The 17,415-nt window shown below is 44.2% G+C and overlaps 2 protein-coding genes across 2 annotated transcripts; one reads left to right on the plus strand and one right to left on the minus strand.

Moving 5' to 3' along the window:
• Positions 1-356: 356 nt before the first annotated feature.
• Positions 357-13,089, plus strand: myot (myotilin). Its single transcript, XM_078788192.1, has 17 exons — positions 357-446; positions 522-645; positions 728-787; positions 1,036-1,177; positions 1,310-1,333; positions 1,552-1,671; positions 1,759-1,940; positions 6,203-6,442; positions 6,509-7,380; positions 8,495-8,645; positions 8,711-8,812; positions 9,334-9,371; positions 9,462-9,600; positions 9,678-9,885; positions 10,766-10,931; positions 11,011-11,144; positions 11,288-13,089. The coding sequence occupies exons 1-17, from the start codon at positions 439-441 to the stop codon at positions 11,428-11,430; spliced, it is 2,853 nt and encodes a 950-aa protein (XP_078644318.1). The 5' UTR covers positions 357-438; the 3' UTR covers positions 11,431-13,089.
• On the minus strand, positions 12,325-16,763 carry hdac3 (histone deacetylase 3). Its single transcript, XM_058063001.2, has 15 exons — positions 16,578-16,763; positions 16,305-16,387; positions 16,017-16,159; positions 15,784-15,865; positions 15,372-15,428; positions 15,070-15,125; positions 14,865-14,998; positions 14,502-14,582; positions 14,334-14,407; positions 14,121-14,185; positions 13,957-14,046; positions 13,833-13,891; positions 13,659-13,738; positions 13,385-13,542; positions 12,325-13,024 (listed from the first exon to the last, which is right to left on the minus strand). The coding sequence occupies exons 1-15, from the start codon at positions 16,630-16,632 to the stop codon at positions 12,955-12,957; spliced, it is 1,287 nt and encodes a 428-aa protein (XP_057918984.1). The 5' UTR covers positions 16,633-16,763; the 3' UTR covers positions 12,325-12,954.
• Positions 16,764-17,415: the final 652 nt, after the last annotated feature.

A 17,415-nucleotide genomic window follows, 5' to 3' on the forward strand; every position in this document is an offset into this window, starting at 1 on the left:
AAAAGGCCTCATTAGCTGCTCTTTGGCCTCAATAATAGCAGCAGATTGCTTTGGATGGAGGATTATGGCTCTGTCTCAGGTGCACACATATGCATGTGTATACATATAGTATAATATGCATGTGTATACATATACAGTATAATATGCATGTTTCATATCTGGGTAGCGGGATGATGATACTGATTCATCCTTCATGCTGCACATCCACAATTCACAGACACCGGGTGAAAGTTCTGACCAATATAATGACATTAGGACTTATGTAGATGTATGATGTGTTATAAAAAAACGTGAGGAACAAAATGAATGGAATGAGTTATGATATTTTCCTTCAAATGTGTGCTGCCCAGACTGGTGTATGAACGTGGCTCCTTTCAATCTTGTTTGTTTGCAGAGTACAAATCAAGCCCACTTCCTGCCTCCTGGAACGCCTGAAACATGGCCCAGTAAGTACTTGTCATCGTCAGGATTGCGTTCAACAGTACGTGGTTTGTATGTACTTTTTGTGTTTTACTGTGTAGCATCCAGAGGGTGCAGAAGAAGACCAGCTCTGTGTCTCTGACCATCGCTTCATCTTCATCGTCCACCGTCCTCACGCAAAGACACGCCCGCCTGGTGCAGTCGCCTTGTGTCAGCCCTCAGAGGGTCAGTACCATCAACCAGAACATTCTTTCATTTCAGTGGCACCGTTGAACAAAAATAACTGTATTATGATGTTGTTGCCCAGACTCAGAGTCCCGTCAACAATCAACAGTCTGGAGGTGGAGTACCGGCAACTTTTGTAAAGGTAGACCCCATTCAGGAGCATCAAAGTCCTGCATTGTTGTAAGCAGACCATACTGGAGGTGATGGAGCTAAGGCGGTTACTGTTTGGTATCTTAAATGGCTTCTTCCACATCTTCCATACCTTCATACCTACCCTCCACCCTGAACTTGGATGCATTCATAGTATAACGCATGTACAGTAGCTATTATTTCTGTAACGATAGCACCAATGCTCCATCCATTCATCATCATCCGTTTCCCCTCCCCCAGTGCCTCCATGATGTGTGTGCCCTGAAGGGCCAGCTGGTGGTGTTGGAGTGCAGACTTAGGGGGACTCCTCCCCTGCAGGTCATGTGGTACCGGGAGGACGAGCAGATACTGGACTCTGACGACTTCAGGATACTACGTAAAAGTGAGTGTTTGGTATTAATGTTGCAAAGTTACCCTCATATTCATTAGAGTTTATCTTTGTATACATTTTCCTCATTGAAGACCAACCTTGTACGCGTCACTAAGACATCAATCTTTTTCCTCTTTATCTCAGAGGCCAGTTCTGCATCCGTGCCAGGTGAGTGTATCCATCAGTCCATCTTCTATGCTGCTTATTATTATTATTATTATTATTATGATCTTAATGCTGTACATTTTAGATGCATTTACTGACCAGATGTTTTGATGTGACGTGTTTTCTGTAGCAAAAAAATGACAATGGATCAAAATGTGACATGATGATGTATACTTATGCAAAAAAAAAACCCAGTATGGATGTTCTGCTGATGTCTGCAGAGGAGCTTTGTACGCTGGTGATAACTGAGGCCTTTCCAGAAGATTCGGGCGTATTTAAATGCATCGCCCATAACTCCACTGGCACCGTCTCGTGCTCCGCCTTGCTGGAAGTTTACAACGGTTTGTGTTTTGAACTGGATTTCTCTCTCCGTACCTTCCATCACCTCGTCATTGCAAGTCACTAACCCCATAAACCCACCTGTGTAGACCTGGAGGAGCAGCTGGAGAGCGAGGCCATTCGCCAACAGGAAGCGGAGTCTCTCCAACAGGCGAAGGAGGCAGCGTTCGAGGAGGAGAGTGCGCCTCTTCACGCTTGTGATGACTTTGCCACTTTACTGCCGGACTCGACCAGTCTGCTGATGCCCGACTGGCCCAGCAGCCCACTGGATGCCAACTTCACCAGTGAACAGGGTGATGCCAACTTCACCAGTGAACAGGGTGATGCCAACTTCACCAGTGAACAGGGTGATGCCAACTTCACCAGTGAACAGGGTGATGCCAACTTCACCAGTGAACAGGGTGATGCCAACTTCACCAGTGAACAGGGTGATGCCAACTTCACCAGTGAACAGGGTGATGCCAACTTCACCAGTGAACAGGGTGATGCCAACTTCACCAGTGAACAGGGTGATGCCAACTTCACCAGTGAACAGGGTGATGCCAACTTCACCAGTGAACACGGTGATGCCAACTTCACCAGTGAACAGGGTGATGCCAACTTCACCAGTGAACAGGGTGATGCCAACTTCACCAGTGAACACGGTGATGCCAACTTCACCAGTGAACAGGGTGATGCCAACTTCACCAGTGAACAGGGTGATGCCAACTTCACCAGTGAACAGGGTGATGCCAACTTCACCAGTGAACAGGGTGATGCCAACTTCACCAGTGAACAGGGTGATGCCAACTTCACCAGTGAACAGGGTGATGCCAACTTCACCAGTGAACAGGGTGATGCCAACTTCACCAGTGAACACGGTGATGCCAACTTCACCAGTGAAACAGGGTGAGTGGACGTACTTAAACACTAACACTACGCTTAGATTAACTTAACCTTAAAAGTAATTGCACCACAGACTAAAGACATTTTAGACTAATTTATAACTCACAACGCATGCTTGGTAACTTCCTGTTGAGGAAGTGTGCATGTGGGCTTCCCAGCATACCTTGCAGGTTATACATGAGTATAAAATATTGTTGTTTTGCATGTATTATTTGCATAATCCATGAAACTAATACGTAAACATAAACTAGAAACTAATACGTTTTTGGTTCCATCATGTGGTATTCTCCACTGGCCACTAGGTGTCAGTATTGTTACCGAATGGGCAGTGAGGCATAAAAGCAAGGAAGAGTAGTTTTTGCTTGAATTTTACTCTTTAATCCTTAATTTTGTTTAAACAATTTTATTTCATAAAAGAGAATTATTGTTATTATTTGGTGGATAAAATGCATTCTTGTATTTAAATACAAGACTGTATCGACATTGGCGGATTACTACCAAAATTTGCAGTATCGCCCAGCCCTGATTTTTTGTTCTGTTGTAGTTACCGGCTAATTCCACCAGATGTCGCCGTTGTCTGGTTTTGTACCTGTACGAAGGCGTATGACCATGTTCATCATCACTAATTATTCTGCCCTCTATTACGTAAAGACACAAACTGACGTGTGTTTTCCTCGAGCAAGTCAAGGTTTTGCAGTAAGGCTTAGTTTAAAACATTCATTTTGTCCGAATGACGTCGACTGTAATGTGGGTGCAGTAGCCAAATAAGACCACAAGGGGGTAATGTCGCTTAAACACGGGGACAAAAGAACCAATCAGCTGGCGGGCTTGCTCTTCGGGCTCTGCTCGTCCCCAGTCGAGGGTGGTCGCCCTGTGACACCTGTGTCCTCCTGCTTCCACGCTGGCTTCTTTGACTAAATTCACGGAAATAAAACCTTTCACTTGGTCCACTCTCAGACTCAAACACAACATTTTAAACAGAGGGTACTTTTGCAAGGTAAGAAGTCTCTTCATACGCTTTACGATCCTTTTTGTCCTTCCGGGAACTTGTCGCTGTTTTCATCTTTTGTACTGTCAATCGTTAACCAACTTTTGCTGCTTTAAATATGAATATAATAATGTTCTGATAAAAAGAAACAATACAAATGACGTTTTAAGGAAGTCTTAAGCTGTAAAGTTGTGTTTGTAGAGCACAATGGTGTATAAAAATGGACGCACCTGTCACTCATACAGTAAATGACTTCATCTAGCGGTCTTCAAAGTGTGGGCCGTGGGCCGTTCGTTTTGTTATTAGGCACGTTCTTAAAAGTGCAATTAAACAACAACAAAATGTAGAAAAAAAAGCAAACCTAAACCCTTGAAAGGTAATAATATGCTTTGCCATCAATAGTACATGGCTGTCTGTAAACGACAGTAATCTTGCAACATAAATTTAAATCTACTGACACTTAATATTTGTTCCAGAAGGTCCAACTCAAACCAAAACGGACAATTACCCAATCAACTTTTCTCATGAGAAATAATGAAGAGCCGATAAATCCATTCAAAAGAACTTGCTAACCAGGGCGGATGCTAACCAAGGTTCCACTGTATCAGTGCTGACCACCTTTTGGATGTTGGAGTCAGTCATAGTGTAGATCTCAGCTTGTTTTTTTTACTTAGAAATACAGTATAAATATGAATACAATGTACAAACAAGAACAATATTTGTATCTTAAAACGGTAAAAAGATGGTAAAAGGTGGAAGTGTCGCCTTGACTTGACCAACACGGACGTCGTCTACATTCACTAAAATGGTGAACTTCTCCCATCATCTTGTTCCCTTTGATCTAATCAGAGGGTCCACTTGTGAAAAGGCCATAAATATCTTTATTGTGCTGTGTGAGGACGCATGCCAGGGGCTCATATTGTAGCCAAGTGGGACCTTAGAATAAGTTATGAGCTCATCCGAGGAGGGTGGTGTGTCTCTTCATGCATGCTTGGTTCTCTGTGGAAGAATATTCCCAATTCAAGCATGTTTCTCTCCAGTGTGTTCTGGTATTGTTTGATGAAGCTCTGCTGTTGGACAGTATCTTCATGTCATGTAGTGTTAGATTCAATACTCAGTCGAGTATCTCTTCACAGGTGCTTTGTTTATTAGCTATCTATATTAGTATCTTCTGAGATATCATCTCATCTGTAATGTGAAGGGCAGACATGGCGACTTTGTCCTTCAGAGCGTTCAGTGTGGCTCATGTGTTCCTTCTCATTGGGGACATTGGGGTCTGCCTTTTGAGGTCATGTTGAGGTTCTACGGCCGATTATGGGCTGTCATGTTGACTGAATGGATTATTTGAATTGGATGCTTACCAAAATAACGTAAGTGCATTAAATGACAAGTATGTATGTGAATATTACCGATGTAAGCCTATACAGGATTGACCAGTGGCAGAGTTGAAGGTGAGATGATCTTCTTGCTTTGCTTCTATTTTGGGGGTAATGATGACTCAAGATGGCAGACACAGTAACCAAAAGTATTGTTCACTCTGTTGTTGCTCACAGAGGCCTAAGAGGATGGTATGTGCTTGTCCATGCCATGCGAGCGTCGTATGTTAGCGTGCACGCGTGTGCACGCCTGTGCACGCCTGTGCACGCCTGTGCACGCCTGTGCACATGCACCTGCCAGCCGATGTCCGAATTCCTTGACGGATATAGCTTGGCCACTTAATCTCTTTCTCCCTCCCACAGCCCGCAGACATCCAAGGCATCGGATCATCCAGGCATTAAGTTTGGAATTTGGCTATTGTTAAAGTTCCAGTGAAAGAATGTTAAACTATAAGCAACCACCCTCGTTGTTTTCCTCCACCGTTTAAACATTTTAACAGTAAGTACGAACTGCATGGGGCGCTGAGATGCTGTCACAATGTAAACTTCAAACAAACAAAAATATCCCATGTATTAGTATACAAAACATGTTTCAATAGCCTTAGGATTATAGTAACCCCCCCATCCATAATACACATATATATAGAAATTATTATAAATAAAAAGGTATTTTCACCCCCATTGAAGATGTGATTGTTGACAAAGACGGCAAGATCAACACAGACACATTTGTGTTTGATTTCTTTTTTATGAATTCTGTAGTGTTTCAACCTCTCAAATTTTCATTTTTTGATTGTCGTAAGAAAATAACCCAACATGGAGCCAAAGAAAGTGCCAGCGTTTGATGAAGAAGTTGACAAACACTATTGAATCCCTTTTTTTACTGGAGATGTTTCTGGTATTTGGTGGGATGTGGTCACACCAGCTGATGAGGATGCTGAGGTTCTCATTGGGAGTGACCAGGATGGATAGGATCAGGAAGGAGTACATCAGAGGGACATTACATGTTAGAGGCTTGGAGATAAAGTCCTTTAGGCCAGACTGAGATGGTCGGGTCCAGAGGAGATATATTGGTAGAAGGATGCTGCCAGGTTGGAGGTGTAGAAGAAGACAATAGAGGAGGTTTATGGATGTAGTGAAGGAGGACATGAGGGGAGTTAGTGTGGGAGAGACAGACGCAGAAGACAGGGTTGGATGGAGGTGGTTGGTTTGCTGTGGCGACCCCTGAAGGGAAGTCCAAAGAGAAACGTTGTTTATGGTATTTATGGTATCCTGGAACCTTAGTTTTTGTCTGTTTCTGTCAGGTTCCCAGCACCTCGGCTGGCCAACCACACCTCTGAGGATCACTTGGACCAGAGTCAGGAGGACGAGTTTGCGCTGAGCTTTGAGGGCCATCGGTCACCAGAGGTGCCAGTCCATACGCCCAGCCCTTTACCTCCATCTTCACCAGCATTACCGCCTGCACAAGCCAAAGAAAAAGCCCCCACAAGCAAGCTGTTCGCTCCAAGCAAGCTCAGCTTCACCGTAAGGAGTCCTGGTCCGTTTATGATTGGCCGCCTTGCTTTCTGTTGATGATCTTTGTCTGTGCAGCCCTCCCAGCCAGGAGGCAACAGCATGAACCTGTCAGACCTGCCGACCTTCACTCCCAGTAACTTCCCTCCCAGCGCCTTCAACTATGAGCGGCCCAGACACTTCATCCAGTCCCAGTCGGCCTTCCAGGCTCCCAGCTACGAAAGCGTGATGAGGGACGCTCAGGAAAAGCAGAACGATTCCCAGGAAAACCCGATGAGTTCCATGCATAGATCACAAGCTGAAGTGCAAAGTCCAACTCGAATGTCTTCTCAAAGCCACTCCGTGTCCAAGTCCGTGTCTCAGACTCAGTCTCAGTCTCAGTTTCAGTCAGTCCACCTTAGTCATCATCAAACGCCGTCCAACGGGGCGAGCAAGTCGTCGCCCTCCTCGTCCAGTCTGAGCTCCCCCACTTTGGCTCCCAACTCCTTTGCCGCCTCATCGTCTTCGCTCCCGTCCTCCTCTTCCCTCCCACGCACGACCATGCGCTCCACCATCACCCTCACCCCCAGCGCCCCCAGTGCTTGCGGCCTGGGCAGTGCCACTTTGCCCGCCAATCAGGACGCCATGTCAGCCCCCGCTGCCTACCTCTGCTCCGTGCTCCCCTCTCAGTCCTCCTTCTCCCCGTACTCCTCCAAACTCACCCCCAACTCCACCTTTCTCCGGTCTTCCACCTCCCCATCCCGGTCCCCACTAGCTCCTTCAAGCCCTCGTCTCCCGATGAAAGCCGCCTCCTCTCCTTCCTCCCTCCCTCAACAGCCTCCTCCACTGTCTCCTTCCTTCCCTCATCCCAGCTCCTCTTCGCTCCCACAGCCCAGCCCCCCGAATAATCAAAACAGCGGTCCTCCCCCTGTGGTCTCCCTGCCTGCCAACTACAAGGGGACGCCGAACACGTAAGTCAACGGCCGTTTCACATTCATGCTTATTATTTATTGATATGCACTCCCGTTGTACATTTTGCATGGTTGGGTCCTTAAGGAGGTTCCAGGGAGAAAATAAAATCCTCAACAGGAGAGTTCCCAGTTTGAAAGGAACGTTTGATTCCTTAGTTGAGACTAACCTTGGTTTCCATGTTCAAAATGAGTTTGGGTTCCTGTTTGATGGACTAAATAAGTCCAAATGATGGACTAAATAAGTCCAAATGATGGACTAAGTAAGTCCAAATGATGGACTAAGTAAGTCCAAATGATGGACTAAATAAGTCCAAATGATGGACTAAATAAGTCCAAATGATGGACTAAATAAGTCCAAATGATGGACTAAGTAAGTCCAAATGATGGACTAAGTAAGTCCAAATGATGGACTAAGTAAGTCCAAATGATGGACTAAATAAGTCCAAATGATGGACTAAGTAAGTCCAAATGATGGACTAAGTAAGTCCAAATGATGGACTAAGTAAGTCCAAATGATGGACTAAGTAAGTCCAAATGATGGACTAAGTAAGTCCAAATGATGGACTAAGTAAGTCCAAATGATGGACTAAGTAAGTCCAAATGATGGACTAAATAAGTCCAAATGATGGACTAAGTAAGTCCAAATGATGGACTAAGTAAGTCCAAATGATGGACTAAGTAAGTCCAAATGATGGACTAAGTAAGTCCAAATGATGGACTAAGTAAGTCCAAATGATGGACTAAGTAAGTCCAAATGATGGACTAAGTAAGTCCAAATGATGGACTAAGTAAGTCCAAATGATGGACTAAGTAAGTCCAAATGATGGACTAAGTAAGTCCAAATGATGGACTAAGTAAGTCCAAATGATGGACTAAGTAAGTCCAAATGATGGACTAAGTAAGTCCAAATGATGGACTAAATAAGTCCAAATGATGGACTAAATAAGTCCAAATGATGGACTAAATAAGTCCAAATGATGGACTAAGTAAGTCCAAATGATGGACTAAGTAAGTCCAAATGATGGACTAAATGAGGCGAGAGTGGATGAGATGTAACAATCATAACAAATAAACGTTTATGTTGACTTCCTGTTATGTCTTCTTTCTATCCCAGTCTTCCGAAGCCCATTCTCAAGAAGACTGTAGCTTCCAGGCCATCTTCTTCTCGTTCAACAGATGAAGACATTCAGGGCTCCAAGGACGCCCTCATCCAGGATCTGGAAAAGAAGCTGCGCTCTAAAGAAGCCAGGAGGAGGAGCAGCCAGGTACGTCTTTCTGTCCTGAAACATGCTAAAAACACATCAGCACATACGTGTTCTATACTTGACAGAAGCTTTCCTATGAGGAGCGTATGGCTCGGAGGCTGCTGGGTCCAGACAACGCCAACTCTGTGTTTGACCAAGACGGTCTTTCAGACTCACAACTTGACCAGGTGCAGTTAAATAATCTGAAGATGTTCCAGTTGGATTAGCATGGATTAGCATGGATTAGCATGTATATGTTAAAGCTCCATTCGGTATTCATTGTGATTTTTATGACCTCCCCATCAACAGTAGTGTAGTACATCAACAGTCCCTTACCTCCACTGGGTCCCATGAGTCCAGTTCTAGTCGGATTAATTCGTTAGTTGCTGGGGTTACTCAAGTCAGGTGTTTGGCTTCTCGAAACAATCTTCACTTTCATGACTCTTTGCAACACATATTGTTTTGAGAAGCCAAACTTCGAAGTAACCATAGCAACCAACCACAACTATGGTTCTCATCGCCGACATTCGACCACAACTGGGCTCACGGGACCAAGTGGGTGGTAAGTCAACGTTGATGACCTCCCTGCCTTCTGGGAATGACCCCATGTTGTTGCTGACGGTTAGATGATTGTTTCATCATATGAAAACATACACATATTCCATATGGAAATCTGCAATTAACCATGTTCTGCCATGTTCTGCTGTAGCCAGACTCGCCAGAAGGAAGACACACTGGGGGGCTGTGGTAAGTATGATTCCAGAATTTAAAGGTGTCACATTCATTTCAGCATTCATAGTGATTTCCCCCTATAAATGATCTGACCCCCGCCTGCAGGGGGAAGCACCACTCTGGGACCGATGAGCGAGGGAACGAGGGATCAGCCATCCAGGAAAAATGCTACGCCCCTCGCTTCATGCAGATCCCTCAAGATCTCACCGTGGAGGAGGGACGCTTCTGTAGGATTGACTTCAAGGTGAGACGCTTTGGAAGCATCCATGTTATTTTGATCCGGGGGGAGATTTTCTTGGAATATTTTCTCTGGTTATTCAGGTTGGGGGACTTCCAACCCCGGATGTCTGCTGGTACTTGGACGGTAAAGCCATACGTCCAGACGACTACCACAAGATGCTGGTGTGTGAGAAAGGGATGCATTCCTTCATCATCGAGATTGTCACCGTGCACCATGCCGGCGTGTACGAGTGTGTGGCCAGGAACCGTGCCGGGGAAAGCAGATTTACCTTGAGGCTTGATGTCATAGGTAAAATAGAACCCCTTTCTTACATACGTGGAGGAACCCATATGTCATGCTAATGCTAATGCTAATGGTTACATTTCATTTGAACATGCATCAGATTCCAATTGAGTGCATCCCATAATCAGTTCCCAGTTCCACATGTCCAAAAGGAGTAGGAAGAAGCAAAGCTTATTAAATCCTACCCCTCCATCTGGTACTTTTACAATCACTGTCACATTTGTTCACTTCCTGCTTTCATAATATATATGTATGTGTGTGTATATATATATAATTACTCCGCTCTTGAAGAGAAGTATTAGATGACATTTTTAGCTAATTGGTTATTTTTAGCCTTATGCATTATTTTAGCTGTTTGAAGATGAACTATGTCAGCAAGTTGAAGTATTTGTGATTGTACAAATAAGGAGTTGGTATGTTCTCTGTAGGCGGCATTATGAATTATCCTTACTGATCTTTTTTTGCAGTACATTTAGTGAGTAAAAAAATGTATTTTTTCCTGTAGGAATAACACGATTTCAGTCATTTTTATATCCCTTTGGAAATTATAACTGTTTTGACTCTGGCTTGTCAACAGATTGATGCCAGGGGATATTCCACCAGATCAGCTCAGCAGAGTCAATATGAACCCCTGAAAGTACACGCTAGGCAACCACATTAATTCTGTTTTTTTTTATAGTTTTCCTTCTCCCAATAAATGATTTGACACATTGATGTGTATTGACATTTTGATTATATTGGTATCGAGGTTATGAACGATGTGTATTAGCATCATTATGGTCATATTAGTGTCATAATGTTATGACAGACGTGTATCAGTAACATTATCATAGTATCATGCTTATGAAAGAATGAGTGATGCCGATATCCCTTTGCCTCTTTGCAGCCCAGGAGGCTCTACGCCCTCCCACTTTTGTTCAAAAGATGTCCAACTCCAGAGCGTCAGAGGGCGACACGGTGAGATTAGAATGTAAAGTTGATGCTTCACCTCCTCCTCAACTCTTCTGGAAAAAAGATAAAGACATGCTGCGCATCGACCCAAACAGAATGAGGTGATTCATATTTGACAAATGTTTACAAAAATGTGCTCTTTTAGATGCTAATTTTGCAAGGTTGTCTTTTCGTGTGCAGTCTCTACCAGGATGGATCGGGCAGGCAGTGCTTGTTGATAGAGCGGCTGACCAAGTCTGATGCTGGTTGGTACACGCTGTCTGCCATCAATGAAGCTGGCATGTCCACATGCAATGCCAGGCTGGATATAAGCTGTAAGTCCTCAACCTGGCTAACCCAGACTTGCCTGCACCCTTTCCTTACTCCCATTTTCTACATGCCTGACATTCATGCTCATTTCTGCGAAGCGATCGCCATCTTTTATTTTGACATGTATCTTTCTTTGCGCCCCCGCCAGGCCGAGCAGGCCCGCCCGTGAAAACTGCACCCCCCGGCTCTAAGTCATTGAGGCTGCTGTCATCCGTGAGCCACGTGCCCGCCCTGACAGTGGAGCGCCCCCCACAGCACACCGCCCCCTTGTATGAGAGCGAGGAGCTGTAGATCCGAACTCCTCTGCCGTTCTAACATCTAACAAGCGCCAACCCGGGCCAGACCAGACCATTGATCATTAGTGCATGAAGCGCCCGTGCACATTAGTCTTCACCCCAAGAGACCTTTCTGTTTTTTTTCTGTAACTCCTGCCAGCAGCGTCGCCTCAGTCGTCTTGCCGTCCAGCTGCTGCCGTTGCTCACCTCGGACCGCGTGCGCCGTTTCAGGCTGCAGAGCTCATGTTGGATTCGTGCCTGGAAGCCTCTCTGGCCCTCATGGCGTCTCTCAGCAAAATGGTGGTGGCGGCGGCGAGGTCATTTGCATGTATTTATAGATGCGTAGTGACACACGCAGCTCTGGTGCCTTTTTTTATCCTGGCAGCTCAACAAAATATTCATCTACAGCCCAGGAATCATTTCCATCATCAATCATCAAAACTGCAAATTGTTGAGATGAAGAAGGCGTTTTGGAAAGGCGCAGTTTATTTTCAGGCCTGGTAAGGATTGAGAGCATTGGCCCCACCCACAACATAAACACTAAAAGTTAAGGATATTCAACTTTGTTGTTGAACGGCCCTGTAAAGGTAATAGTCGCCCCAAAGCCCCAAGATCCATGACTTTTAGTTAGTAGTGCATGAAATACTGCACTTTACGCCCCCTACCGTTCATCATGTGTACTTACTGCAACTGGAAACATGAAACCCCTCAGTCTGGGTTTTGTTCAGCATACCTTTTGTTTTCAAAGTTAATTGCTGCTAATATATATATGGTGTTATGTGAATTAATATATTTGAAGTTATGACTCTCAAAAGTTGGATACCGGTCAGACCCTCCCATTCAAAATCTGCGCTTTGCTCAGCGTGCCAAAGGAGGTCTCTTCTAACAGGAAGCTGCAGGTAGACGTGTGTTTGCTCTTAAAGCACAGGTTGTTGTGGCTATGGTTGTGTCTATGTTCAGCATATCAGTGGATGAATGAGGAATAAAGTCAAACAACTTGGCATTCCATGGTGCTCTGGTATCCTAACAGTCTTTCTGCCAGAGGGATTTCACTCTCATCTTCATTTTATTACAAAAACCACACATATCAAAGCAACCTGGCAGATGAAACAAGATCAAGTCAAACAGCTGGGAAACGGCTGCACTGGGTGGTTATGCTGGTCCATACGTACAGTATACTGTATTTACTGGTACAACGCAACCCACAATGAAAACTATTAGAAAAACATAAAGCGGAACACAAAGGCACATGAGAAATGTTCCTAAGACAACAGTAATTGTTTTTAAACATGATAGAACCTTGTGCATGTTCCTTTAAAAGTAATATGACTGAATCCTGATGTAGGTTACAACCAGAGAAAAAATCTAACAATGCATTGAATATCAATAAATGAAGTGTCGGGTGACAATGTATCTCACTAACCAACCAAGATAACAAAAAGATATTTTAAAAACTATTAGCTAAATTGTGTCAAGTTATTGTGCATGTCCATTAAAAATAATCCAAATGTGAATATTTTTAAATGTCCATTGCTCACCGTCAGATTTCCACATCGCTTTCTTTATCGTTGTCATGGTCACCGTCATAAAACTCATTGGCTGCTTCTGGCCTGTGGGCGTGACACATAGTGGAAGTAACTTAAATGTCAGTCTTTGTTGTTAATGTGGTATTTTACCCACCCATGTACAGTAGATCCCTGCTTTCTGTCGGCAAAAGGGACAAAAATAGGACCTGCTAGCTTTCTTTCTGATTTTGGATCAACATTTGTTATAAAATTTGCAGCCGTACTTATTAAACTCCAGAATGCTCTTTCTCTCTTTGCCATTATTTACTTCCCTTTATGCCCACTTAAACCCTGATATGCCCCACAAATATCCATATAGATTTTTTTCTAGTGGCGAGTGTGCAGGGATCCACTGTGGTTCCGTCATTATTTGGCATTGTGGTTGTTCATTGTGGGTGTTCTCACCTGGTGTAGTTCTCCTCGCTCCCTCTCTCATCGGGATCAGGCTCGTCTGTGCGTTCGTAACTCAGCATGTCCGAGGGGACGTCGTGGATCTGAACACTGGGTGCGTGGTTCAGCATCTTTAAGTTCTCAAACACCGTCTGGCGGATCTGCTCCAAATACTGCAGACATGGATACATTGGAGACAGTGATGACATCATAGTGTCCCAGCAAGGAGATGAAGATGTGGTAAAACTATTTTTCAGTGACATAATCATATCCTGCACTCGTGTTTCACCTGTCTAGAGTTCTGGTTTTCTATCCTGGTGCTGACATCAGGATGCAGCGTAAAGTCGGGAGCAAAGTACTCAAAGTACTCTGGAAAGGACACAGAGTGAAGTATCAGAGGCAAGCGGTACAAACCAGTTCCATTCATTGGCCATCAGATGGCGCCAAAGGCTGAAAGACTCACCACTGTAAGGCAGCTCATCGCTGATGGATTCATCCAGCAAGAGAGACGTCTCGAACGTCCTATACGATGCGATAAAGCACAGCTTGTAGTCTACAGCATGTACCGCAGCTCTAATCACACTTACCAGCACCGAGCCACATTCCTGACTGTGTAGCCGCCACCTCCCAGGACCAACAGAGGAATCTTGAAGCTCTTCACAAACTCCACACACTCGCTGCAGGACAGGGAAAAAACACTCAAGTTAGAAAAGGGACGCCAAGGAGGTGAAAGACGTTAAAGGGTACATACCCGTGCCCTCGTATGCTGAGGTTAAAGCAGCCTAGCCTGTCACAGCCCAGAGAGTCTGCTCCACACTGAAAAACCACACGTGGCACTTAGGTGGGGTGGCTGCGGGTTCAACGTCAGTGACTTTTGATATCACAAGTGTTCTTAATGAATTGGCAACTTATAGTCCGATACTTAAGTTACCTCCTTATGCTAATTAATACTCGCCGGGCTGACCTGTAAAACGATGCAAGTTGGCTGGTAGAAATCCACTACTTGTTTAATGACTGGCTGGAACAGCTGCCTGTAGCCTAAAAAACACACACACACACACACACACACACACACACCGTTAATAATGACCAAATCTGAGGCAGTCATTTGTGCTGGTGGGTTATGACTCACTCTGGTCATCGATACCATCCCTGAGAGGAACATTGAGGCAGTAGTAGCGACCACTCTCTGCTCCGACCTCGTACATGTCGCCTTCAGGAACACACACACACACACACACACACACACACACATAGCGTAATTATACACTTGCAGAGCGAGGCAAACACACTTAGACATCGTGTCTGGAGGAGCCACGGATCAAACCAGAGGGCTTGCATTTACTTGACACGTCTGATAACACACCGGAAGGGGCGTTGCAAGGGAGGGAGAGACGGGCTTATTTGGAGGACGTTTGAATAAATGCCAAGGTGCAACAATTGCACGTTCATTGAAAGAGTGAATATCCCCACACGGAGACACAATAACCCTCACCTGTCCCTGGGAAAAAGTAGTTCCCGTATTTGTGGAAGGACACGGTCATGACCCGGTCCGTCAGATAGAAGGCTTCCTGTACACCGTCACCGTGATGAATGTCTATGTCGATGTACAGGACCCTGGGGTGGTATCTGGAAGACGGACACATGGATGTAGAAGGACATGGACGTACTGATGGTTGTTTAATGACGCGGCGTCTCACTTGAGAAGCTCCAGTATGCTGATGACAATGTCGTTGACGTAACAAAATCCAGACGCCTGCAAACACAACAAGATCCCCTTTGCCCATCAGGACACATACTAACAATACAACATCCGCTTACAATGATTAGGGATTCACTGAATCATGTGCTTGTTGCTGTGGTTGTACTTTGTTCCCTATTTTTTGTATAACATGATAGAGGAAGTTCAAGTACATTGTGTTGAATTAATACCTCTTGTAGAATTGATACAGCTCTTGTGTCTGATTTCTAATGTGAGCTCATGAGAGCGTTTTGTTCTGACCTCAAACTTCTTGGCATGATGCAATCCTCCAGCCCAGTTGATGGCGATGTCACAGATCTGGAAAATAAAGCAATCCATTGCAAAGATATACTAGAAGTCTATGGCCGTGTTTCCCATAAATATGTTTATGGCAGCCCACTGATAGAACGTGGTCACGTATAACTATATGCTTAATCACATGTTGTCTGTAGTTAACTTGTAATTAATCACGGCTATAAGTGTTCATCTATAATATTTGTATGTTTGTAGTCCTGTGGGAAACATTAGATTGTGAGTGTCATTGTAGCAAATTGAAACGATGTCCAGTAAATCAGGTGAACTTAGCACAGGCTGCCTCTGATAGGAAGGAAATATTGTCTCATCTATGTTGTGTGTGTGTGTGTGTGTGTGTGTGTGTGTTGACGATCCTTACCTTATGGTTGAGTTGTGTGGCGCCCTGCAACGAGGCTCCTGTGTATCTGGAGCAGAACTCAAAAAGACCTGGAAAGACAGGACTGAGACAAACAAGCCATACGTGAGGGCTCCATACATAATCATGGCAATTTACCACTTTATTACATATATTGAAACTAATTTGCAGAATGAGAGCCTAATTCTGAGTATTATACTTGGCCAATACTATACTTGGTAGCAGTGATGACTTACCAGTCATCTCCAACATTAAACGTGTTGAGGCTCTTGGTGAAGCCCTGCATGTTGTTGGGGCTGACCTTCTGCAAGAAGTCTATGTAGTCTTCAGAATGGAAGCGACACATGTCATGCTGTGATGCTTTATATGGCTTGAACACCTGCAAAAAAAAACCACATTGTTGTGGCTTGCACACGCTGCACCCCCATCTTTTATATCCCAGTGACGCCCCTGGCTCTTATACTGGATCCTATTACAGTGTGTACCTAATGGTGTGGTCACCGAGTGATGTGTGTTGAGCTCACCATCATTTTCTTGTAGAGTCCATAGTGTAGCACCAGACTGTGAGTCAGGGATAACCGGTGAGGCTTCATAGGATGACCAGCACCTTTAGATACAATTTGGATTGTGACTTGGTACGACGATTATGTCAAATAATAACTACACAAAAAAGGTTGCACACAAAAATGTTGACGAGGGACCAAAATCGCAAAAGAAAATAAAAACACAACCCGAGAGAGCATTAGCATCCATTTGCTTTGCTAGGCCCTCAAGCTAACACAAGCATCGTTACTCACCGTAATGAAAGTTACCCACGTCGGGGTCATAAAAATAAGACGTTCTGTTGGACATTTTCAGCAAAATGTTTTTTTCCGGATGGCCTTACAAGTATAAAAACTGCATTTTGACTGTCAATTGGCAGAGTCCGCCGCCATGGTACAACAAACAGAGTGATCTACGTCATCAGGCAGCGACAGCGACGAAAGGGAAGGGCGGGGGTGAGTGCGGGAGGAGGGTCCTAATCAGAAAAGGATTCCTGAGAAGAAAAACTAAATATGAAAATGTCTTTCATGTAAAAACTGTCCATTTTTATTCACAAAGTTTCTGAATCAGAAAGGCTAAGACTTTGTTGAAGAAGACAATTATTTAATAATTAGTATAAGTGACAGCCAGGTACTAAAAACAATCAAATGAAAACAACAACAACAAAACCTGAGGATCAAATGAAATAAAACCGTGTTTATCATTGACTTTTTGTTGTGGGACATAATAAATGTGCCATTCATGTATTTCAGTGTGGGGATTTTAAAGGGATTGGCGTAAATAAATCATTTGTGTATGACAGCATGTCTCTGCAGGCTTAGTTGAGCAAAAAGGATTTATAAACGCAGCCACAACCATGCTAGGACAGAACCAAGTGGGGGTTACATTTATTTTACCTTTATTTATATGGCCTGTCATATCCTTTCCAGGTTATTACATTACAGAAATGGGTTTCTCCACACAAAATGGTGAAAGGTAAGTGAGAAGAGTAAACATTTTACATATTTCTACTCGTCTTATTTCTGTGTTTGTTACACATTTGGCTGACAACTTTCTTTTTCTATTCATGAATGTAGGATGGGAAGACCAGAT

Source organism: Doryrhamphus excisus, linkage group LG22 (genome assembly GCF_037039965.1).
Source record: "Doryrhamphus excisus strain RoL-2023G ecotype Guam linkage group LG22, RoL_Dexc_Guam_v1.1, whole genome shotgun sequence".
Taxonomy (NCBI): Eukaryota; Metazoa; Chordata; class Actinopteri; order Syngnathiformes; family Syngnathidae; genus Doryrhamphus; species Doryrhamphus excisus.

Coding starts and splice junctions, on each gene's coding strand:
- myot (XM_078788192.1), top strand. Junction 646..727: donor CTTGTGTCAGCCCTCAGAGG/GTCAGTACCATC, acceptor GTTGTTGCCCAG/ACTCAGAGTCCCGTCAACAA. Junction 1,334..1,551: donor CAGTTCTGCATCCGTGCCAG/GTGAGTGTATCC, acceptor TGATGTCTGCAG/AGGAGCTTTGTACGCTGGTG.
- hdac3 (XM_058063001.2), bottom strand. CDS start 16,632: ATGTCCAACAGAACGTCTTATTTTTATGACCCCGACGTGGGTAACTTT. Junction 15,866..16,016: donor TTTAATGTTGGAGATGACTG/GTAAGTCATCAC, acceptor TGTTTGTCTCAG/TCCTGTCTTTCCAGGTCTTT. Junction 15,126..15,371: donor ATCATGCCAAGAAGTTTGAG/GTCAGAACAAAA, acceptor TTGTGTTTGCAG/GCGTCTGGATTTTGTTACGT.